At 38.9% G+C, this 25035-nt stretch overlaps 1 protein-coding gene across 1 annotated transcript in view; it reads left to right on the top strand.

Moving 5' to 3' along the window:
- Nucleotides 1–25035, top strand: part of ZMAT4 (zinc finger matrin-type 4) — a 319392-nt gene that overhangs the window by 181468 nt on the left and 112889 nt on the right. Inside the window, exon 5 of the mRNA XM_070499975.1 lies at nt 16858–17085. Coding sequence (XP_070356076.1) covers nt 16858–17085 — 228 coding nt within the window. The remainder of the gene's footprint in view (nt 1–16857; nt 17086–25035) is intronic.

A 25035-nucleotide genomic window follows, 5' to 3' on the forward strand; every position in this document is an offset into this window, starting at 1 on the left:
GAAATTTGAAGCGTAGAAAAAAGTTTTAAATTCCAGATATTACCCATTGTCTACCATTAATCAAAGTGAAATTTAAGATTGCCTATAATCTAAATGGTTAGATATTATATTTAGGATTAACAAGAAAATTCATTTGTGTTTGTGGCAGAAACATTTCTCATCCAAAACCCACTTGCTTTCTACATTCCCGTCGTTCAATTGATTGTGAGTAGATATAATGTGCATTACTTTAAGACCAGGCTGCAAGACGTAGGAGGGCCATTCAACCCACATTAGACTTTGCAAGAACAGGAAAGATGCCTTTATTGGGATACTTTGGGGTTGTTTGTTACTACATGAGAGCCTATTCAATCCTGGTTGATACATTGTCCCTTAAAGTTACTGTTTCGCATATAAGCTTTTATGAGTACATCTATCATTCTTAGCAAAAATGGATATTGAGCACTCTCTTTTATATAATTCTCAGACATCACTGGCTTGACAGTTAATGGCATCAAATTTAGCGTAACCTTTCTGTCATTTTTGACCCTTAAGAGTTTAAGTTGCTGTAGTGGTGTGTCTGTCTTAACAACGCTGGAAGATTGATAGAGAGCAGTTCTGATGCGTGATTCAGAGACATCACAGCCTTACAGCTCTGCCAGTGACTGCGTAGAGAACATTTCCTGGCACATAGTAGGCATTTAATAAACTTTTGTTGGACGACTGAAAATTGGAAGCATACATTAGAATAATGAGAGACGTTTAAATATCTATAGTTTTATTTTCAAATACCTTGGTTATTTAAATTTCAGTTACATATGATGATCAAAGGCAGCGGTTTTCCAATTTTATAGGAAATGGAATGCTTGTCCACTTGCTTAATTTAAAAAAAACACCAAAACTCCTTTTCTCCTGGTAAATTTGATGAAGTATAGAATAATATAGAGTACAAACATAGCCTCTGAAGTCAGACCAAGTTTTAAATTCTGGTTATACTTGTGTGAACTTCTTACGAGTTATTTTCAGTCCTCAATTTCACATTAGTAAAATTATGGTAATACTTACATTATAGACTATTATAATAAAGGAGAAGATATATTTAAAATGCTTAAAACAGCACCTGCCACATGATTAAGTTTTGAATGAGTATATTATTGTACGTAAATACATGTGGGTATACACAGCACACATAGTCAATCCTCATTCTTTGCAGATTCTGTATTTGTGAATTCGCCTACTCACGAAAATTGATTTGTAATCACAAAACCAATACTCATGGCACTTCACCATCATTTGCAGATGTGTGCAAAGTGGTGGGGAATTTGAGTTGTCCCATGCAGATGTTCTCAGCTGAGGCTGACAAGGCAACACTGCCTTCTTGTTTCAGCTTTCACACTGCAATCTGTTTAGTGCCAGATTTTTCTCATTTTTGTGTTTTTTGTTGAGGATTTTGCTATTTAAAATGCATCCCCCGGGGTAGTGCTGAAGCCTTGTCTGGTGGTCCTAAGAGGAAGAAGGCGGCGATGTGCCTTACAGGGAAAATATAGGTGTTTAGATAGGCTTCGCTCAGGCACGAGTTATAGTGCTGTTGGCTTTGAGTTAAATGTCAATGAACCAAAAATGTATATTACCTAAGGTGTCTTTAAACGGAAGGACACATAAAACAAGGCTCTATATTGGTCAGTTAATCAAAATGCTTATAGCCACAGGCTCACAGAACCTAACCCTGAATTTCCCCAAGAAGCAAAGGTTTTTGTGTTCTCGGAGACTTTGTAAAGAACGTAACTACTGTAAGTAAGAATTGACTGGAACAAAAGTTATATTCATTACATTTATAAAAACTAAGTTTCGAGAAGTCTGTTCATCTCTCACAATGAAAGAAAAATACGTAATATTTTAAAGATTCTCAGTGTGACAAAACTGTAGCTGAGAAGGCAGAATCTGACTTGATAATCGAATTATGACCACAAATGATAATTGTAAAGATATTACATCAGAACATCGCATTCATTGTTTCATTTAATCTTCGTTAAAAAACACGAAGTATAAAGTATTATTGTCTCAGTTTTACTGATGAGGAAACCGAGACTGAGGGTAAAGTGACTCGCCTGGTCTTACCTAGTAATGTACATAAGTGGGACTTGAAGCTGGGACCGAATCGCAGGTTTTAGGACCTTTCCTCGATCTCTAGGTGGTGATAAATAATGCTTCATGAGGATCGACAGATTTTCACTCACCTAATGAACAGCACAATTCAAACTCCAAGGCTTTCACTCAGATGATTGTAAGCAACAATGACAGATATTTCTAAACCTTAAATCGAGTATTTCTCATTTGTGGGAACAATGAACAAGGTGGGAAAAGGAACAGATAAGCAATGATCTCGTTCACTCTGCTTGTCTTGTGTGTAAGTGTGTTTATCCTGTATTCCTCTTCTGAAATCCTGTTGGTTCTCTTCTTTCTTTCCTTATTTCCTGTTGAAAAGGAGAGAGACGGAGCTTCAGAATTTTTCCATAAATTTCTTCGCCAGACACAGAATTGCTTCTTTGAGTTCTCTGTTGAATGAATAAAGATCAGGGTATTCTAGATCTTTTTGAAAGTTACATAAATTCAAATTTTGAATAATGTATGCACTCCAGGTTCAGTCAGCACCTCATATTTGCATATAAGATTTTATATACCATGGCAGTCCTATCACCTGACAGGTTGTTTGGTTTGCCTGGAATAACCTGTGTAGATACTTGTTTTAACAGATGCAAACAATAGTTTGTCAAACAGGCAGATCTTCACAGCAATGCATTTTCTTTTAAATTAGGAAAGCTAGCATGTTCTAAGGCATAGTCTCTAGATCAATGCATTTGTTCAAATGATGTCTTATAAATACAAGTTATAGATTCATAGAATTTCTGAGCTTGAAGGTGCTTAGCAAACATCATTTCAATCATCTTATTTTCCCAATGATGAGACTTAGGCCCAGAGAGGTGAAGTCACTTGCCCAAGGTGATAACCAGTCTTTGATGCCGAAGAGGCTTCTCCTCACTTGCAGTAATCGTTCCATGGTGTCATGCCGTGGGAAACCACACGAATCAGGCTGCTGACTCCCCTACAGTGAATAGGGTTTAAATGAATTAGCAGTGTCAGGTGAGCTAAGTTCTTCTGGCTGCTTCTTTTGTACACAGGATCATAAGAGGCTTGGAACAATGGTCAGGTTAAGGCTGCTGTCTTTTTGTTTGATATTTGATAACCAGTAAATCAAAGGATCGATGACCGGATAGAATTAAAGATTTCAGCAATGAGGCTACTGCCCAGGTGATTTTCACAAATCCTTTCACATCCTTCAAACTCACTTTTCTTTTTTGGGTGATCAAATAGTGATATAAGACAGTTGATTTCAGCAACTTTTTTTTTGTGTGTGTGAGGAAGATTTCCCTGTGCTAACATCTGTTGCCAATCCTCCTTTTTTTTTTTTTTTTTTTTTTTGCTTGAGGAAGATTAGCCTTGAGCTAACATCTGTGCCAGGCTTCCTCTACTTTGTACCTTGGATGCCTCCACAGCATGGCTGATGAGTGGAGTAGGTCTGCACCTGGGATCTGAACCCACAAACCCCAGGCTGCCGAAGTGGAGCGCCTGAAACTTTAACCACTGTGCCATGGAGGCGGCTTCCTCAGCAGCTTTTATGATGTGTTTATACCGTTATTCCAGAAAGTACTCTTTAGCACATTTTTATGAAGGAATATAATAGAACAATAAAGTAATCAATTTCCTGTGCTTACTCTGAAACTATCCATAGGAGATGTGGTCAGGACTTGGAATCCATTCACAGAATGCATTACTATTCAGAGAAAACCATGACTGAGAGATTTTCTAGCAATAACTCTTACAGCATTTATTAAAGATAAGAACCCTAAAACTGTCTAGTCTATGCAATTGAGAAGGCATTTGAAAAATAAGCATTCCACCTGCAATAATTGATAGTAAATGTCCCAAAGTGTATTCTCAGCCTTTGAAATACCTATATATTTTAAACATCAGCCTCAAAAGTCTTGCTTAACACTCAGTTTGGTTTCTTTAATAATCAGATGCAATAAATGTGAATTACTGGATAGCACTTGAGTGCAATAAATATCATATTTTTACATTTTTTAAATCAATTTAAATTACTTCTGTCCTCTAGCCCTGAAGATTGATTAGAAGCCCCATCTCAGTCATTCTCTGGGGTACCCTCTCCCTCTTTAGGGCCACACAGGGGCCTAGAGGCACGTGGGTTTCCTCAAAGAAGTGTCCCAGTCTGTGGGCTCTGGCTCCTTTGTGATCACCCAGGATGCTGTCGCGTGCTGGGCCTCCCAGGGCTGCCTCAGAAGTGGGTCTCACTCACCCGTCTCCCTATGCAGGCTGACACATTCCTTCAGGTCAGTGACATCCACTCATGGTTTCATCGCCTCCATTCCAAGCTAGGCTATAGAAGAAAAGGCCAAGGCCCCATGCGGACATTCCTGGGGGCGGTCCTGCCACCTTGGACACACTATTTTTAAGGTGCCTGGGTCTCTATCCATGATTGCAACCCTCTTTTTCCCTAGTCCCTAAGAAGCCAATTACTTTCCTGACATCAGCCATGTCCCTCTTTGACAGCCAGATCCCTTTGCCTCTCAGACAGCCCAGAATAAATGCATTTGTCCGTTCTCTCCTGGAAGTAGGAAAAAAACAGACTTCAAGGCTCAGCTCTCAGCTTGGAATGCAATGGAAAACACCTCTCATTTTACTCAATGAGTCTATAGAAAATCAATGCAATTAATTTCTCGATAGGTTATTCTGCTCTATAAATTATCGTGTGACACAGACACTAAGCAAGTTTACCTGTCTGAAAACACAAAGATGAAATTTCATGTTCTCTTACTCTGCTCTCAGCCTTCAGAAGCTGCTTCTCCTGTGTAGGATTTCCTGCTGAGTGGCTTTCTTCAAGTGTCTGTTGAGCACACACTAGTTTACAGCTTTAATTGTAAATCCACCCAAGGCTTTCAAGAGGATTTTAGCCACTTGAAGTATGATGAATTGCCAAGGTGAGATTAAAGGACTCAGCTAAGTCGTGGCAATCCCTTCTGGAGGCAGCTGTTCTTGTTGGTGACACTGGCCAAAGACAGCATCGGGGAGTCCCGAGAGCCGTCCTCAAAATTGAAAGATACAGGACTGTGGCAGTCAAGAGCCCTCGGTCGTTGGAGGGGGTGATAGCTGATCTGTGCCACCTGTTGAGGTCACTTAACTGAGACACAGGAGACTGGGGTAAAAGCCCTACTCATGGATTCTTGCTGTAATTCTGTCCTGATTAGTGCAAAGTGCTAATCGTTAGCATCTTCATTTTGCTTTTCAGTCAACAGAACAGATGAATCTTAGTACCTGGACCTTCCATTTCTAGTTAGTAAAACTGACATATCGAGAATGCTCATGGGCAGGGGAGGTGAGAACTAACTGTGGCACATATGTGAACATTCTATTTGATTTTTCTTAACACAAAGAGGAGGTTGTTTTTAGTCAAAATAAGTCAGAAAGAAAGATGTTTATACGTCTGATTAGTCCTGATGATTTAATGTTTAAGAATTTTACTTTGTAAAAGATGTTATCTTTCATCCAGAGACGAGGATGTACAATGAGGTGTATCTAGAAATTCATGGAATCTTGAGTTACCTTCTCACCCATGTCTCTGTTTCCAGTAAAATTCCACTTAATTCCAAGTCCCATCATCTGGTGTGGTTTAAATGCTCTTGCCTCCACCTCTGGGTATCAATAATGCTCACATTCCACAACGTCCCTCAGTGACCCCTCCCAGGGCAGGAAGCGTGTCAGCATTATGCATCAGCTCCCTTAAGCCACCTCTCCTCTAAAGACCTGCTGTTCCAGGCTCAGTCTGTTCCCTTCTTTAGCAGCTTTGTAAAACAGCTGGCCACCAGTCCCAGGGAATTCCGTAATCCTCTGTGTGTCTCAAGAGTTATTAAGTTGTACTTCAGCTTCCCCACTTCTGGCTAAGTAATTCCTAATCCTTCAACCATCACTCAGACACCTTTCTTCCCTAATCCATCACTCTGGCTCTTGCATGTGCTCCCTATTGTTCTGCACATTCTGCTTGCTGTGGTAGCTTCAGACTTATGACCAGCTCCATGGGAGACTCTCTACCCGGAGGCGAGCTTTTCTGACCTGCTCCTGCCACGCGCCGTCCTTGCCTCGCTCGCACCACATTCCCAGTCTTTCTGGGTCAGCCTCTGCACCAGTTTGGCAGAACTGATGCCAGGGTGGGACAGTGGAAAATCACAGGGTAGGAGTTAGGAGATCCGTGCTCCAGTCTTAGTTTTTTTCTCTGTGGCCAGGATCTTTGGGAGCTCACAGGCACTTTTAAGCCTCACAGCAAGTGTATGGCATTGAACCACTAGCCACATTTTATTTTAAGAAGCCATATAGTTAAAAACCTCATCCTGAGTTGTGGTTTGATTTTCTTTTAAAACCCATGTTATTTTCTCTCTACCTGTTGCCTCTTATGATTTTTTTTTTGTAGAAAGCACATAGATTTCTGTAGAATTAATGAAACGTAATAAAATAGTTCTGTGAAATTAGTTAAAAAATATTTCCATTCCCAATTTCAAGCTCCATGAAGACTAGGGTGGTGCTGTATGCCTGATGGGGAACACAGTGTACCCCATATAGTTGGATCTATGAAACGTGAGAACACAGATGCTTGCTAAGATTGAGGCGAAAGCGAGGCCCTTGCCAAATGATGTCCCTCCGGTCTGAAGATCCCCAACCCTGGCTGCACACTAGAAGCACTTGCAAAGCTTTTAAACCTACCATTGCCCAGCCCCCACCAAGGGGTTCTGATTTCATTGGCCTGGGGTGGGGCCTAAAGTCCATACGTGTTTAAGATGTTAACCCTCAGGTGATTTTAACTCTCAGCCAGGGAGGAGAACCACTGAACCCTAATTCAGTGCTTTCCAAATTTAATTTGCATATGAGTCACCTGAAGCTCTTATAAATAGATTCTCATCCAGCAGTCCGGGGTTGGACCTGAGATTTGCATCTCCAATAAATTGCCAGATGATGCTGATGCTCTTGTCTGTGGAGAGCAAGTTTTAAGCAGCTTCACCCTCATTGGTTGTTAATGGCATCCTCGTCCTAAAAATCCTTCAGTAGAAATCATTTATATTCTCTCCCATGCACTCTCTTTTGGCTGTATTTGCATGGCATTGAAGTGTGCAATTTGTGGTCAAGCAGTAGTTAAATTAACGATTATGGATGATACATCTAAATAATTCAGGCTCTGGGTAGGCTTCTATTCCTCTGGAGACTGAATTAACCTAATGATCTTCTAACATTTTTCTGCCGAGTCTTATCTCGCCTAAAATGTCTTCCTTGTTTAGTCACCCTCTGCCCACCAACCTCCTTGCTCACTGTGAGAAGAGTGGTGTGAGGCAAAGGTCTGGAAACTCTAGGGATTCGAGAACCTGCTTGCTTTAGCATTTGAGACTCTGGATTCCCTTGGTCCAAGTGATGGGAGACCTCACATGATGAAGCAAAGTGGCTCCATTTTTCTCACAATCTGAGAGATTTTCTCATAATCTTCGGGATGCTCTAGAGTTGCTTTGAGGTTTTGTAGAGCTGGCTCAGAATAGCGTCAAACCTGCAGATTTAGCACTTTCCAAGAGGCAGTTAAGATAAAGCATTTTATTTCTAGATTAAATCCAAATAGGTATATGCAAAACATATGCATAGCTAATATTCATAGCTTTGTATACAAAATAGAGGCAATTTTCGTGACCTGCAAACTGTGGGTTATTAAGGCCAGTGTCACTTTTAGGGACATATGCATAAGGTAACTCAAACAGGTTGACTGGAGAAACCAGGACATCCATTTCTGGGGGAGGCGTGCTGGCTGAGGGCGGACGAGAGAAGCGTAGATGCATATGTTCTACCCAGGGCGCAGGACCAACGCTGACTTCCTAAAATGACTTCTAAAGTGTCAGCTTCCTTCCAGCCCAGGCCAAAAGGCCACCCTCTTTCTGTGTCTTCCTCCAAACTTAGCATGCACTTTATCTTGGCTGTGCTCTGGCACTGATCACTTTTCTCATCTTTGAATCCTCTATAAATATTCCTAGGATATAAGAAATGATCCAGGAAGCTGGCTCTCTGTTTGAATAGCTGATGCTGCTGGCTAAGTAAATCACACCCATTCTTGGGCGTGGAGTATGGATTAGGTGAAGCTGGGAATGCTGGCAGAATGAAAAGAACAAGAGCTACTCTCAGTTCCCAGGTTTCAGCTCCCCAGTCCCCCTGCCCCCTCTCACACTGCTGCTTATGGTCTGGGTGCTGCCCTCCAGCTCACTACTCCCAGGATGGGGCCTGCTGGGGGCCGGGACAGGGGTGGCAGTGGGCCTTGAGTGCCTGTCAGGGAAGCCCACTCTGTCCTCCTGGGATTGGCCTCTTGTCTGAGGTTTATGAGGAAAGGCATTTCTATCAGGGCCCAATTAGCAGGGCATTGATTCTTGCTCAAGCAATAAGGAAAGAATATAGGAGGATGATGTCATAACTCTTAGTGTCCAAACAACTTGGTATTTATGTCCTAATAACTTACCGGCCATCTGAAAAAATAACACACATATATTGAAATAAAACTTAACATTTGTATTTCATTCTTAAATAACCACACTTCCTAATGGATGCCTTTGACTGTTGGGCACTGCTTAACTTCTGAAATCTTAGAATTAGATTGGACCTTGTCACCTTTGTTTCCTGTTCCTCACTGATTGGCTGGATGATGGGAGGTACACAGCGGCCTCCAAAAATCTAGTTCATAGGAATATAAACTCATTGAAAGGATTGTATCATCTAATGTTGAAACTGGAAACTCCCTCGAGATAGTGGTTCCCGCAGTGTCTGACAGATGTACTGTGCTTTTCTCAGAATTGTAAAATGTCTTATGGCTCCTGTAGGTTCCTGGCAACATCCCAGGGCGCCTCTGCACAGAGTTTGGGAACTGTGACCACAAACAAAGGTTTGACTGAACTCAGAGAGAGTAAAGCACCTTAACTGAATCCTGTTTGAAGGCTGAACGCCATGAACATGTTACACCCACAATGCAAAGAGTTTTTGAGATCAGTCTGGATGGAGAGGATGCTTCATATCATCCTAGCAGAATGTCCTAAAGTGGAACCATCATTCTCTTACGTAGACAGCTTTATGGAGAACAAACTATTCTCCTCCTTCAACAAGAATATTTATTTAACACACACGATGTGCCAGGCCTAATTCTGGGCCGTTGGGATACATCAGTGGACAAAATAAAGAGCCTGTCCTCAGGGAACTTACATTCCGTCCTCCTGTTTTCAATGCCTAGAAGAACGTGGAGCGTCAGAGCGTTAGGATGCTTTTGTCAAACAACATGAGCAGGTTATAAAGGGACTCTTATCTCCTCTCAAATTCTATTTCATGGCTTATTTTCAAAGATTAAGATTCTGCAGAAAACAGTCATACTTAAGATATTTTGAACCTAATCAGTGACTGAAACTAGAGGGAATTATTCTATATTAATGAAAACCAATGATCTAGGAATGCTATATTAATGAAGACTGATGATATATGAATGTAGCGAGGGCGAGGAAGCAAGTCCGTTAATAGGCTGATTACACTTAGAGTGTTGATGCAAAATTGAATTGGAATGATGGTTCTGCTAAGTCACCCTCATCTTTGTTGATTCTCAAGAAGTGTTTAATGGCACATATTTTGGAACATGAGGTATTTTGTAGTGTTGTTTAATTTCCTTCATGGCACAGAAGAAACAGCACATGGATTTTTCTGTCTTGCGGCCTCCAATGGCAGAATTCACTTCCAAATATATGATATGAGAAGGAAAAGAGCTACTTCATTTTATCTAAATAATTAGAGCCGTTCGGGGATTCCTGTACAGGGGGAAAACAGCTTTTTCCTGGACGTATTGGAGAAAGAGGAGAAGCTGGGGTTTTGCATCGTATTCTGACTGAGCCAGCTTTTCCCAACCCATTTTCCCCCAAATCAAAAATAAATTAGTAAATAAATCACTTCAAATAAAATCTTCTGAGATTTAATTTAAGACCTGGTTGTGCCACCACAAGTCCCCAAAGCAGTGTTTTCTGGACTTTGCACTAGAATAAGTTAGCATGAAATGTGGCCTATATGTAAGTAGTAAAATCAAAATGTTTTCACTCTGCATCAGGGAGTGTATACCCGTGAGTATAGGACAAATCGCCCATGATCCACGACTTAGAAACTGCCATTGGCAAGATGCTGATTTATAGCCCTCTAGTCTTTATATGTAGTTTTATTTGTGTATGTATAATTTAAGAATAAGTAATTTGGTTTATATCCTATGTCTAAACCACGTCTTTTAGTTTTCATTGTTTCCTGAACATTTCTCCAGGTCACCAAATATTTTCTCGAAAACATGTATTTGGTTACTGCATGGCATTGCAGAGGGTAGATGTCTGCAATTTATTTAATCCGTCCCCAGTTAGGATCATTTAACTTGTTTTTAATCCTGTAAATTAAGTTTAATGAAACCATCAAAGATTTAAAATTTAGCTATCATAAGCCATTTATTAAAACATGAAAATCCCTCGAGTTGATATTAACTGATATTTACTAGTGTTTTTCTTCATTTGTTCATCACATGTTCATTGAGCATCTACCACCTAGACAAGAAGCACTGGCCTCTGTCCTTGAGAAGCACAAAGGAAATCCACATTTTTTTTTGAGGGGGGGCAAGATTAGCCCTGAGTTAACATCTGCCGCAAATCCTCCTTTTTCTTGCTGAGGAAGACTGGCCCTGAGCTAATATCCGTGCACATCTTCCTCTACTCCATATGTGGAACGCCTGCCACAGCTTGGCTTGCCAAGCTTTGTGTAGGCCTGCACCGCTGAAACCCCGGCCATCAAAGCAGGACGTGAGAACTTAACTGCTGTGCCGCCGGGCCGGCCCCAGGAAATCTACATTTTGAGCCCCGACTTTGAGCGGTTGACATTGAGCTGAGGCATTTACCTGTAAAAGAGGCTGTACTGTTTGGAGACGGAGCTGTCGATCTACACTGACAGCTGCCTCCTCAGCCAGGCACTGCAAGGGCCAGTCAAATTTAACTGTCAACTGCATTTGCAAAAAAAACAGTGATACTTGCTGAAGAATTCCTGCTGTCGTTAATTTGATTTAGGGTAGGAAAAAAAGAGAGAAAAGTAAGGCAGTTTGTCACTGGGACTGGAAATCAGCAAAATTGTTTTAGAGAAAGTGCATATTTCCAAATAATCGCCACTGGGAACAGACGTGGGAGCCTGAGAAACGTCTTCTGACTCTGGAGTCAGTCTCTGTGTTTATTTGGCCTGTCACTCCCTCGGCATTGTGGGAACACAGTCTGCATTGGAATATGGTGCTGGTCTTCGAGTCAGAAGACCTGGGTTTTGCCATTTCCTTTGCTGCTTATTAATTAGAAGGTCCTTTGCTGATTGATTTATCTCCCTCCACTTGAAGCTGCCCCGTTGGTCAAACAGGATTTTAGGATAACTTAAATAAGAAAATACATGGAACAGACATAAGAGAATAAACTACCCAATGCGATATAACTCGGAAGAATTAGTATCATGGATAAGAATGCCTTAGGTAAGAAAACTATATACTTTAAAATGAGTAAATTTCTGGAACTATTTCAAAAGCGCCAAATCCTTTGTGAGAGCAGACTTATTTTTGTTATCCTAAAGCCTAGAAAGCATCAGGAATGAGTGAAAGAAGGAGAGAGAAAGGAGAAAGGGAGGAAGGGAGAAAATAAAGAGGGAGAGAGAGAAGGAGATGTCAGTGGAAGCGCCACATGTGGAATTGAAGGGCGCCCTGTGGCTGCGGTCCAGAAGGCAGACAGGTGGGTGAGAATAGCATTGCCAGCTGGCTGTGTGGTCTCCTTCTCTGGCTGAGGACCCCCATTCACGGTCTGATAAGTATGCTTTGAGATCTATTGGCAGATCCTGTCTGCTTGGTTGCAAGTGTACTTGCTCTAGTCTCCTGAAAAATTATTTCCAAACTTTTCACGAATTCCTGTTTTACCAGTGTGATGTTAAATCAAGTCTGACCCCAGAAGCCAGGGTGACCAACTCATTCCAGTTTGCCCAGGACTTTCCCTGTTTTGGCACTGAAAGACCTGTGTGCTGGGAGCCCTCTCAGTCCCAGGTAAACTGCAATGACGGTTGGTACCATACCGGAAGCTTGGAGTGAGGACTTGGATGCTGTGATAAATGAATCAGAGTAAATGGCTTCCTGTTTGAAAGTAAAATTTCCAGAATGATGTGCATAATTTGCACTCTCTGACTCATATAGAAATAGGCCACCCCAGCAAATGGACAGAACACTGTCTTTCAAAATGCCCAGTTGATTCCAGAAAAAGATGGAGACTGAGATGTGTGTCTACACTTTGACATGTTGCCCTTCCACGATTTAGCCTTCACCCCCCGCCAGAATCTTGCCATTTATTTGCTAGTATTTATATTGTCTAGTACAGCAGCTAGCTACACAATTTAGAAGAAACAAGAAAACTCTTGATTACCAGTGTGCTTCACTCACTTCTCATGTGGAGAGCATCCATTCATTCATTCATTCAGCAAAAGGCATGGGATATATACCGTGTGTCTGCCACCCTGCATGGTGCTGGCATCACGGAGGGTCTGACTGTACACAGGGTCGCCTTACAGAATGGGGACACGTTCCGAGAGAAGGACACAGGGGCTGCTCTGGAAATATTTTTGTCCTTAGATCAACTGCGGTTATTCTCCCAGGAAGAAACAAATGTAGGACAGAGATACATATTATTTGAGACTGTTACTCAAGACAGCTTACCCAACAACCTGCAAATAGCTGTTGGGAAACTGCTCCTTGACAAACATTATGCGAGGCAATAAAAGGATATTGAAAATTATTCCAGTGTCAAGTGACTCTTAGAAATCAAGTTTGGGAGACTGACTTGCTTCAACTGTCTCAAGCATCAGAACAATTTGAATTTCTTTTAGTTACTCTGAACTGGCTACAGATCCATGATCTTTTATTCAAAATGTGTGGGGCCGAATGCATTTTGAAAATCAGAAATGTCAGGGTTTTTGATATGTAATAAGATACATGTACCATATATTATGTTCCTGTGGATCTGAGACAGCACTCCATGATCAAAGGTATTAATAATCCTATCGCCATGTGTAGGAATGTTTACACTAATTGACATGTGTAAATACTATAAATAGCCTTGTGTGAATTCAGGTCAGGTTTTGATGACAAATGAATAATGAAGAAAAATTTGAATTTCAGAGATTTTTGAATTTTTCCGAATTGAAATAAGGCATTGTGGACATGTGCTAGAGTAGGGAGCAAACACAAAAGTATCAAGTGTCAAAGTATTAGGTTTATGATTTAATTTTCCTCACACACGCGCGCGCACACACACGACTAATATTATAAGGTGGTTTAGAGAAATGCCAAGTGAGTCATGCAGTCAGTAAGTGCTCTGTGAGTTCAGAAGAGAGAGAACTGCTTCTTGCTGAGGTCGTCAAGGCCTCCGAGAGCAGATGGGCTGGAGGAGCATCCTGCAGGACAGGGGTTTGTTGTGCGGAGAGGGAGGGTACAGAGCAGCAGACCAGGCTGGTGCCAGGGCCAGTCAAATGTAGGTGGCACAACATCTCAACAGCTCAATGTGCATTTGGGTTTCTATATGGGGAAAGGGGTCAGAATTTGCTGTTAAACTTTTACGATATTAGCTAAGAGTAGCTAATTACATTAGCTGCTGTTTTAGAAATTCTTTTATATCTTGGTGAAATGGGAAAATCGACTGGAGTTTTAAGAAAATACCAAGTAATTATTATTCCTCTTCATTTCATGGATAAAGATGTGACATTTTGGTTATTGCCTACGAAAAAATTTGCCTCATTGTTGTTGAATGTAATGTTTGACTTTCTTTTATGTGAAGATCTAAGAAGGCTTTCTTTTACAGTCATTTTCAAACTAAAACTGGCCCTGTTTAGATCAGTGGTTCTCAACATTGACTGTCCTTTGGAAATATGGATCCAGGTGGGAGGGAGGGAAGTGTTAAAAGCATTCTGATGCCTGGCTTCTAGCAAAAGATTCTGATCTCATTGGTCTGGGGAACAGCCTGGACATAGAGATTTTTAAAGCTCCTGGTGAGTCTAATATTCATCCAAGGTTGAAAACTACTGATTTTGATGAATTAACTCTTGGTCTTAAGTAGTACATAGGGGAGGTGAAGTCAGTATTTAGCTAAATATATTTGCAGTGAGAATGAAAACATACAGCATGACATTAAAATAAAAATTAACTATTCATCAACTAAAGGGTTTTGTTAAAAACATGTTTTTAAACCAAAGGATAATCTTTATCCTACTTTGTATGCATTTTATTAGAATAATAAACTTTTTTCAAAGAAACATGCGTGTTATGGTCCATGCACGCACACAGATTTAGCTTTATAACCTGGAAACTGCTCTCCTCCCATAGTACCTTGCTATTTGGCATCCAGTTGAAGCCAAAAAAGAGAGGGAGCTTCTACAATCTGTTCCATCCCCAAACTATGAGTTTTAAAGAGATGGTGAGCCTGAATTCTAACCTTGTGGAAACCAGAGACTCCAGAGATTTGCCAAAGGTCACGCAGCTCATTGGTGGTGGAGTCCAGCCCAACTTTGATTACTGACTGATTCAAATCTGTTACCGCTCCCCCCTCATGCTACTTCGTCTGTTTGCCTTTGTATGGAATGTAAACTGGGTTGAGATTGGTGAAGACGGTTGGAAACAGAAGCATAAGAGAAACTTTCAGACAGTACACAGGGCAGTAGAATTATTTAAGAGGAGAAGCTACAATACAGATGCAGCATCTAACTACTTTCTCATGCGCAAGATAAGATTATCTTGTTTGGTGAATATTCTACTGTGCATCACTCCTGCCAGCATATGGTATATAAAGTACCAATTGATAAAATCCACTGTGAAATGTTTTTTTAGGGCCCAGTTTAGAGAAAAGTAAATTATGCTTCAAGCGTCAAAGTTCATTCAGGTTGCCAAGATTTGATATATTTTCCATTGCCACCGAAAACACTAGGCAGCTATAAGTCTTCAGAAATTGATAACAATGCAAGAAACTTTGGAGGCAAGATCCAATTTCCTTCAGAAAAGTGGATAGAAGTCTTTTCATATACAAGTTCACTGCCTATTGTAGTTTTTTTTTTTTTTTGGCATTTCTCAGTCACAACAGAATGATACTGGGTGGATGCTAGGATGGCGTGGCCCACGTGTGAGCTTTAATTTTACATAATGCTTTGTGACTGAATCTAGCAATGAGGCTTTTAGGAGACATGTTATTTCTCTAAGGCCCTGTAGAAATATACCATTAGGTTTCATCCATGCTGGCTAAAACTTTCCTGTCTGATGAAATCTCGGGGTAGAGAGGAAAAGACTTTCTTGAGATATTGTCACAATACAAGCATTTTTTGAATTAAAATGTCATTTAGCAAGTATTTACTTCTGTATCAGTTACTTAATCTAAAAAATAAAAGCCCACACAAAAGTTGCTTGAAAGCTTGCGGAGTTAGGTAGTTCCTGAACTTGTTGTTGAGGTTCCAGGTACCGGCGTCTCCTTGGAATGACTCTAATTTTCATGGTTTTGTCAGCTGCCCTCCACATCACAGAGGCAAAAACCAAACAGAAGGCCCTGCTGTGTTGCATTATGACTTATGGGCCATGTGAGAATTCAGATTTCTTTTTTTCTCCAAAGTATTGGGATCAGAAATTTTTAAAAATTAAATCCTATATAAAATACAAAGGTGACTAGGTCCAGCAAAAAAAAAAAAATCCCTCTGGTTATTAAAAAGTATGAAGAGTCCTTAGGCATATTGAAAGGAACATTGCCTTAGAAATTAAGGATTTGGTTTGGAGTCTTGCCTTTATCTGACTAAATATGTCACTTTCTGTAAATCATTTGACATCTCTGAAATCCACCGACTAAGAAATGGGACAGTAATCTGAATCATTGTAAGGATGAAAGCAACTTGTATGTTGTAATGCGTTCAAAAGTTATTTTTACTTTCTGTTAGGAGACTCCTTCAAGTTAGGTTCTCTCTTTTCTGGACGATAAATAACTGTAAGCTCACAGTGGAATGTGTTAAATTAATAGCTGGGCATGTGCACTGTGAAAATAGTGATATGATGCCTTTTCAGTTTAGATCTGCAATATCCGCTCTATAATGTTCGTCTTTTGGTCTTTTAAAAAAATGTTGTACTTTCAGCATCAATTTTAGCAGATATAGGTTGAAAATAACCTATCACAATAAATGGAAATAACTGACTAAAATTAGCAGGATTTTGTCAGTTGGTACAATCCATGTCACTGAAAGATCTGTTTCTATCACTTGGGCAAATCCTTTATTTGTTGGTTATTTCCATTTATAGCACACAAATGTCTCATTCATTCATTCAGAATCTTTCAAGTCATGATTGTTCAATGTTTACTTCAAGTTTTGGCTTCAATTTGATAAATATGTCCCTCCCTCCTCCAAGAGTTTATTTTTTAAAATCTTTCTTTCCTCATAAGGTATCGGTTCCTAAACTATCAGATTTGAGCTTAACAATGTGCAAACTCTGATCTCAATAAATTAGGGATTTTCAGTTGTACCCCAACTTCAAAAACAAAGGCTGGCAAAGATCATTTTCCTGCTCTCCAGCTCTTGGATTTTTGAGCTGTAGAATGAGCATGAGCCTCTTCCATCTTGAGATCTGAGGGCGAGGGTACTCAGTCATGGACTAACCCGGCTGTGGTTCTCTCTGGTTGTTTCCCATCACAGCAACACCCCTGAGTTCACTCAAGCCGCCGAGGGTGGACGCGGCGCCGGTGGTCACGTCTCCCTATCAAAGAAGAGATTCAGACAGATACTGTGGGCTCTGTGCAGCCTGGTTTAATAATCCTCTGATGGCGCAGCAACATTACGATGGCAAGAAACACAAAAAGAATGCGGCGAGAGTTGCTTTATTAGAACAACTGGGGACGACTCTGGACACAGGAGAACTAAGAGGTGAGAGAAACCCTTCTAATTTCTGCCATGGAACTGGGCTTTCAGAGAAAGGATTGTGCTTCCACCAATTGGCATGATTCTTCTTCTTAATCATCTAGGCTCATCCAAAAGGAATAGAAGAAAAAGGAGATGAACAGAAAGCTAGCTTAATTTTTGTAATCTCGGTTGTTTCAGTGTTTATTTTCGTAATTTTATTGACTGTTTTTCAGATCAAACCCACCCACCCATGAATCAGACTTTTTCCTTCTGCTTTATCTTTAAACAGCTCTGATGAATGCTTTTGTAAGATGAGCAGTATGAGAGAAGATGCTAAAAAGGCCAAGTAGCATTATCTTATTTTAAACTTTTGTGTTTTCATAAATACAGCCAAAACAAAGCAACACATTGAGTATTTAGCGGCTTAAAGCAAGCCCCACCTCCTTTAATAGAAATATCTAGGAAACGGAGGTAAGACGGTGCTGTGTCCCACTCTATGGTCTACACCAGGCTCCCCGCCCCGACCTTGGCAGGTATTTTCTTGATTGATAGAAACCACGCAGTGTTTGAATTTCACGTGAGATTTGACAGAAGATGCTGAGCCAAAACTTGGAAACCATAGGGTGAGGATCAGTCCCATGGATTCATTAGGAAGACACCCTAATTTGTGGGGCTTAATAGAATATCTCATCATCAACAGCCATTGAAGCCTTTTTTCATCACCTAAACATTTTTGATCAACTGATGTTGACAATGTAGAAGTAGGACAAAATCACATATTATATTTTTCCGAGAAAATGCATTTTCTCAGAAAAGTAATTCTGCAAAGGGTGCTGTTGATACCTCTACTTCAGGTGTTGTATGGGTTAGATAAGCTTCAGTGGCTGGCTAGGGAATCATTATTCATAACAGCTGTAATTACAAAATCTACCAATCAATTTTGAGAATGCAACTTGGCTTTAAAGTGGGTTCTGTATGTAGAGCCTGGAATTCTTATTATCCTAACCAGGCTGTGAGCCTCCGAGAGGGATAATTATAGTCAGAAAATGACCTAGTACAATTCTAGACCAAATAAGTGGGGCAGAAGATCATGCTGTGTGAGCTGAGAGGAGGGACGGGTCACTTCCGATTGTGTTGGTTGGGGAAGACTTCACCAAGGAAAGGGATCTGAGTTGTAACTAGAAATGTGAGCAGCCTTTTAGCAGGTGAAAAGGCATTCCGTGTGAGCAGAATTATGTATGGTCCTCCTTTGGTGTCCGTGGGGGATTAGTTCCAGGATCCCTTGGATACCAACATCCAGGGATGCTCAAGTCCTTTATACAAAATGGTGTAGTATTTGCATATAACCAACACACAAGCTTCTGTGTACTTTAAATCATCTCTAGATTACTTATAATACCTAATGCAATGCAAGTGCTGTACAAATAGTGGTTATACTGTATTGTTTGGGGAATGATGACAAGAAAAAAAGTTCGTACTTGTTTGGTACGGATGCAACCATTGTATGCCTTTCGATCTGCAGTTGGTTGAATCTGCAGATGTGGAATCCGCAGGTGAGGAGGGCCGGCTGTATGTTCAAGAAAAGAGGTAGATAGCTGTAGCTGGCAAAGGAACACCTTGTGGAACAATCCTATCCTACAGTATAGATTTAAGGCTCAAGGTCCATTAGTACATCTATCGAACTTGATTAGAGTCTGATTTTTCCAAGATAAGTAATTAAAAACAACAAATAAAAGCAAGCAAAAACGCTTTATTTTTGTGTATGATTTCTACCTATAGAAAAACAACATGGGGCTTAGTATTTCTGTATGTTGAATAATCTCATTGAAGGGGCTTTTGAGTTGTCGGTACTATTGCTTTTTGTTGTGGATTTCTAGTGTTCTCAGTCTATGTCTTGTTAAAAAATACAGGAAGAATCTCTCCGTAGCTGAAGGCTTACCCCCAACGCGCTGTTACTAGCAGATAACATGTTGGCTCGGTGACTCCTTCACGGCAGGGCACTGAGGGAGAAAAATAGGGCTTTATTTATGTTCTGTGCCAGATATTATGACTTATGGAAGAATTATTCCTAGAGCACATTCTTCGCGTCTGTTTTGAATTATCAGTGCTGCGTCTTTTATGCACAAGCACAGCTAAATGACTTAGGCGTCTGAATTCTGTAACATTTGAGCAGCTTGTCTTTTACACAGAAGACAAAGAGGGCTGCTCTTTGACTTGATAACTCAATGTGACTATGACTCAGTAGCACATGAAATGCAATTAGTGTTGAACGCAATGTCCTTGAAACCAACCTTTTCACCTTCCCAGGTGATATCTTGATACATATTTATTCAGCCATCAAGTATGTCAAAAGCTGGAGGAATAAAGCAATGATGACAACCCAGCACTTTTTAAAACACACACACCTATTTCTGTAATGCTTCTAATGCATTATCAACGAATTAATGAAGGCAGAAATGCTAATCAGTAAATTCAGGCATATCCATAAGTTTTTGAAAAAGGGCGTCAAGCAACTGGAGCACGATATGGCAGTGTCAGAGGCTTTCTCTCTTTTATAGCACTTCTCAGCTTTTTAAACACTGCATCATTTACTTATTAATTATGGTTTTCCTGTCTTTTCTCCCTATTCCTGCTGTAGATTGTTAGCACCTTGAAAGCAGGCATCTGTGTCTTTTTTCGCTCACTGTTGTGTTCAAGACACTATAGCAGTGATGGACACATAGTAGGCACACAATAATCGCAGAATGGATGAATAAACAGAGAAAGCAAAAATTTTAAAAATCACCTAGATCCTACATTCTTAACATGGCAATCATTTTCATTTCTAAGAGGATCCTGATTACGTAATTCTTACAAGAAATTATGATTTTTTTCTTCTAATTTTTAAATATGATATACATTTTACGTATTGTGAAATTGAGATATTGAATGTTATAGTTCCATGAATTTTGACAAGGTGAACATCTGTGTAACCCACATTCCTATCAAGATACATAATTTTTCCCTCATGACATAATTCCTCTATGCACTTTCCCACTCAATCCTCACCTCCCATTCCAAGGAAGCACTTTTCTTAACTTTTCACCATAGATTAATTTTGCCTGTTCTAAAATTTCCTATAAATGGGAGCAGAAAATATTTTTTTCTGTGTGTCTAGCTTCTCCTGTGTAACATACTGTTTTTGAAATGTCTCCATTTGTTGCATATAAAGCGGAGTAGCTGCTTGCACTTAATCACTGTAGTATTCTACTGCACAAAAATTCCACAATTTCTTTATCTGTTGTCCTCTCGATTTTCTTGGTGCTATTTTAAATAAAGATTTCATGAACATTCTTTTTTGGTCAACATATGTTTTACTTCTCTTGGTAAATACCCAGGAATTGAATTGCTGGGTCAGAAGTTGGGTGTACTTTTAATTATATAAGAAACTGCCAGCGTTTTTCCCCAAATAGTTGCATTATTTTGCATTCCCAAAAGCAATATATATTAGTTCCATATCCTAACCAGCATTTGTTTCTGTTAGTCTTTGAATTTTGGCCATTCTAGTGGGTGTGGGAGAGTATTTCATCAGACTTTAATTTGCGTTTCCATGTGAACTAACATGTTAAGTGCTTTTTCAGTGTGCTTGTTGGTCATCTGTGGATCTTCCTTTGTGAAGTATCTGGTCTCATCTTTGTCTCTTTTTTCAAAATTTGATTTTTTGATCTTTTTTTAGTAGTAGCTAGGAGGTTTTCCTATATTATTGACACATATCCTTTGTCAGATATATACATTGTAAATATTTTTCTCCTGTTCCATCGCTTGACTCTTCATTTTCTTAAAAAATTTCTGGTGAGCAGAAATATTAAATTATGGAAGTATAATTTATCTCCTTTTCCTTTTATGATCATGGTTCTTTTCCGCCATCTAAAAAATCTTTGTCCGCACCCATGTTCAAAGACATTCCTGTATGTTTTCTTCTACAAGTTTCATCATTTTAGCTTTTACATCTAGGATTATGATGTATTTCAAATTACTTTTTGTGTATGGTGTGAGGTAGGGGTTGAAATTTATTTTGTTTTCATACATTCACCTGATTGTTACAGAAAACTTGTTGAAAATATTTTTTTTCCTCATTGAATTTTCTTGGCACCTTTGCTGAAAATCTACTGATCAAGGGTGAGTCCATTTCTACACAGTCTGTTGTGTTCCATGGATTTAGTTGTTGATCTTTCTGCCTGTAATACATTATATTGATTTTTTTAGCATTCAGAAGTCTTGAAATCAGGTAGTGCAAATTCTCCAGATTTGTTCTTCTCTCTCAAGATTGTTTGTTCTAAATCCTTTGCATTTCTATATAAATTTTATAGTCAGCTTGTCAATCTCTACGTAGAAAACTTGGAATGTTGAATGGGATTGAATTCAATCTATAGATCAATTTGGGGGGAATTTACTTAAATTCTTCACAATATTGAGTCTTCCAATCCATGAACATCTTATATCTCTCTATTTATTTATGTTTCTTTAACTTCTTTCAGCAATGTCCTGTAGTTTTCAGTGTAAAAGTTTTACCTGTTATTTGTTAAATTTATTCTCAAGTATTTTTTGTTCTTTTTTTAATTGAGGTATAATTAACATATAACATTATGTTAGTTTCAGGTGTACAATATAATGATTCTATATTTGTATACTGTGAAATAATCATCACAATAAATCTAATTACCATTCATCGCTATACAAAGTCACAAGTGTTTTTTCTTGTGATGAGAACTTTTAAGATTTAGTCTTAGCAACTTTCAAATATGCAATACAGTATTATTATACTATAGTCACCATGCTGTACATTACATCCTTGTGACTAATTTATTTTATTACTGGAAGTTTGTACCTCTTGATCTCAATTACCCATTTTGCCCATCTCCCAACCTCCATCGCCTCTGGCAACCACTAATCTGTTCTCTGTATCTATATGTTTTGTTCTGTTTGCTCATTTGTTTTGTTTTTTTAGATTCCAAGCATAAGTGAAATTATACTGTATTTATCTTTCTCTGTCTGACTTATTTCACTTAGCATAATGCCCTCAAGGCCCATCCATGTTGCTGCAAATGGTAAGATTTCATTTTTTCTTACACTGAATGATATTCCCTTGTGTATATATACATATGTATATACACACCTTCTTTATCCATTCATCCATCAATGGACACATAGGTTGTTTTCATATCTTGGCTACTGTATATAATGCTGCAATGAACATAGGGATGCATATCTCTTTTTGAATTAGTGTTTTCATTTTTTTGGATAAATACCCAGAAGTAGGATTGTTGGATCATATGGTAGTTCTATTATTTAACTTTTCGAGAAACCTCCATACTGTTTTCCATAGTGCCTGCACCAGTTTGCGTTCACACCAACAGTGCACAAGGGTTAATTTTTCTCCATATCCTTGCCAACACTTGTTATTGCTTGTCTTTTTGGTAATAGCCATTCTAATAGGTGTGAGGTGATATCTCATTGTGGTTTTGATTTGCATTTCCCTGATGATTAATGATTTTAAGCATCTTTTAATGTGCCTGTTGGTTATCTGTATTTCTTTGGAAAAACGTCTATTCAGATCCTCTGCCCTTTTAAAAATCAGATTGTTTTTTTTTTCGTGTTGATTTGTGTGAATTCTTCGTATGTTTTGGATGTTAATCCTTATTGGATATATGATTTGCAAATATTCTCTCCCATTCACTAGGTTGCCTTTTCATTTTGTTGACACTTCCCTTTGCTGTGCAGAAGCTTTTTGGTTTGATGTAGTCTTACTTGTTTATTTTTGCCTTTGGAATCAATCCAAAAAAATCCTGATGAAGACTGGCATCAAGGAGCTTATTGCCTACTTTTTATCCTAAGAGTTTATGGTTTTGGGTCTCAGATTCAAGTCCTTAATCCATTTCGAGTTAATTTTTGTGTATGGCGTAAGATAGTGGTCTATTTTCATTCTTTTTTGTGTGGCTGTCCAATTTTCCCAACACTATATTTTGAAGAAACTATCCTTTCCCCATTGTATATTTTTGCCTCCTTTGCCATGAATTAATTGACCATATATGCATGGGTTTATTTCTGGCTTCTTTATTCTGTTCCATAGATCTGTGTGTCTGTTTTTATGCCAATACCATACTGTTTTGATTACTATAGCTTTGTAACATAGTTTGAAATCAGGGAGCATTGTGCCTCCAGCTTTGTTCCTTTGTCTCCAGATTGCTTTGGCTATTTGGGGTCTTTTCTGGTTCCATACAAATTTTAGGATTGTTTGTTCTATTTCTGTGAAAAATGCCATCAGAATTTTGATAGAGATTGCATTCAATCTGTAGATTGCTTTCGGAAATATGGATATTTTAACAATATTAATTCTTCCAATCCAGGAGCATGGAATATCTTTCCATTTATTTGTGTCTTCTTCAGTTTCTTTCATCAATGTCTTATACAGTTCAGTGTATAGGTCTTTTACTTCCTGGATGATTATTATTATTATTATTGCTAGGTATTTTACTCTTTTTGATGCAATTGAAAATGGGATTGCTTTCTTAATTTCTCTTTCTGATATTTCATTGTTAGTGTATAGAATGCAACCAATTTTTGTATATCGATTTTGTATCCTGCAACTTTGTTTGTTAGTTCTAACAATTTTTTAGTGGAGTTCTTAGGGTTTTCTATTTATGAAATCATCTAATCTGCAAATAGTGACAGGTTTACTTCTTCCTTTCCAATTTAGATGTCTTTTATTTCTTTGTCTTGCCAAATTGCTCCAGCTAGGACTGCAATACTGTGTTGAATAAAAGTGGCAAGAGTGGACATGCTTGTCTTGTTCCTGATCTTAGAGGAAAAGCTTTCATTTCAGCTTTTCACTGTGAGTGTGATATTAGCTGTGGTTGTGTCATCTATAGCCTTTCTTATGTTGAGGTACATTTCCTCTGTATGCACTTTGTTGAGAGTTTTTATCATAAATGGATGTTGAATTTTGTCAAATGCTTTTTCTGTGTCTATTGAGATGATCATATAATTTTTTCCTTTATTTTGTTAATGTGGTATATCACATTGATTGATTTGCAGGTGTTGAACCATCCTTGCATCCCTGGAATATATACCACTTGATCATGGTGTATGATCCTTTTAATGTATTGTTGAATTCAATTTCCTAATAGTTCGTTGAGGATTTTTGCATCTATGTTCATCAGGAATATTGGCCTGTAATTTTCTTTTTTTGAAGTGTCCTCAGCTGGTTTTGTTATCAGGTTAATGCTGGCCTCACAAAATGAGTTTGGAAGCATTCCCTCCTCTTCAATTTTCTGGAAGAGTTTGGGAAGGATAGATATTATATCTTCTATGAATGCTTTGTCGAATTCACCAGTGAAGCTGTCTGGTCCTGAACTTTGTTTTTTGGGAGGTTTTTGATTACTGATTCAATCTCCTTACTAGTAATTGGCATATTTGGATTTTCTGTTTCTTAATGATTCAATCTTGGAAGATTTATTTTTCCAGGAATTTGTTCATTTCTTCTAGGTTGTCCAATTAGTTGGCTTATAATTGTTCATAGTGGTCTCAGATGATCATTTGTGTTTCTGTAGTATCAGTTGTAACTTCTCTTTCACTCTGATTTTATTTATTTGAATTCTCTCTCTTTTTTTCTTAGTGAGTCTAGCTAAATGTTTGTCAATTTCGTTTATATTTTCGGAGAACCAGCTCTTAGTTTTATGGATCTTTTCTCTTGCTTTTTCAGTCTCTGTTTCATTTATTTCCGCTCTGATCTTTATGATTTCCTTCTTTCTATTAACTTTGCGCTTCATTTTTTCTTCTTTTTCTAGTTCCTTTAGATGTAAAGTTAGATAATTTTTTTTTTTAAGGATTGGCACCTGAGCTAACAACTGTTGCCAATCTTCTTTTTTTGTTGTTGTTGTTTTTTCCCCTGCTTTTTCTTCCCAAATCCCCCCAGTACATAGTTGTATATTTTTA

The sequence above is a fragment of the Equus asinus genome, chromosome 27, assembly GCF_041296235.1.
Source record: "Equus asinus isolate D_3611 breed Donkey chromosome 27, EquAss-T2T_v2, whole genome shotgun sequence".
Classification (NCBI taxonomy): domain Eukaryota; kingdom Metazoa; phylum Chordata; class Mammalia; order Perissodactyla; family Equidae; genus Equus; species Equus asinus.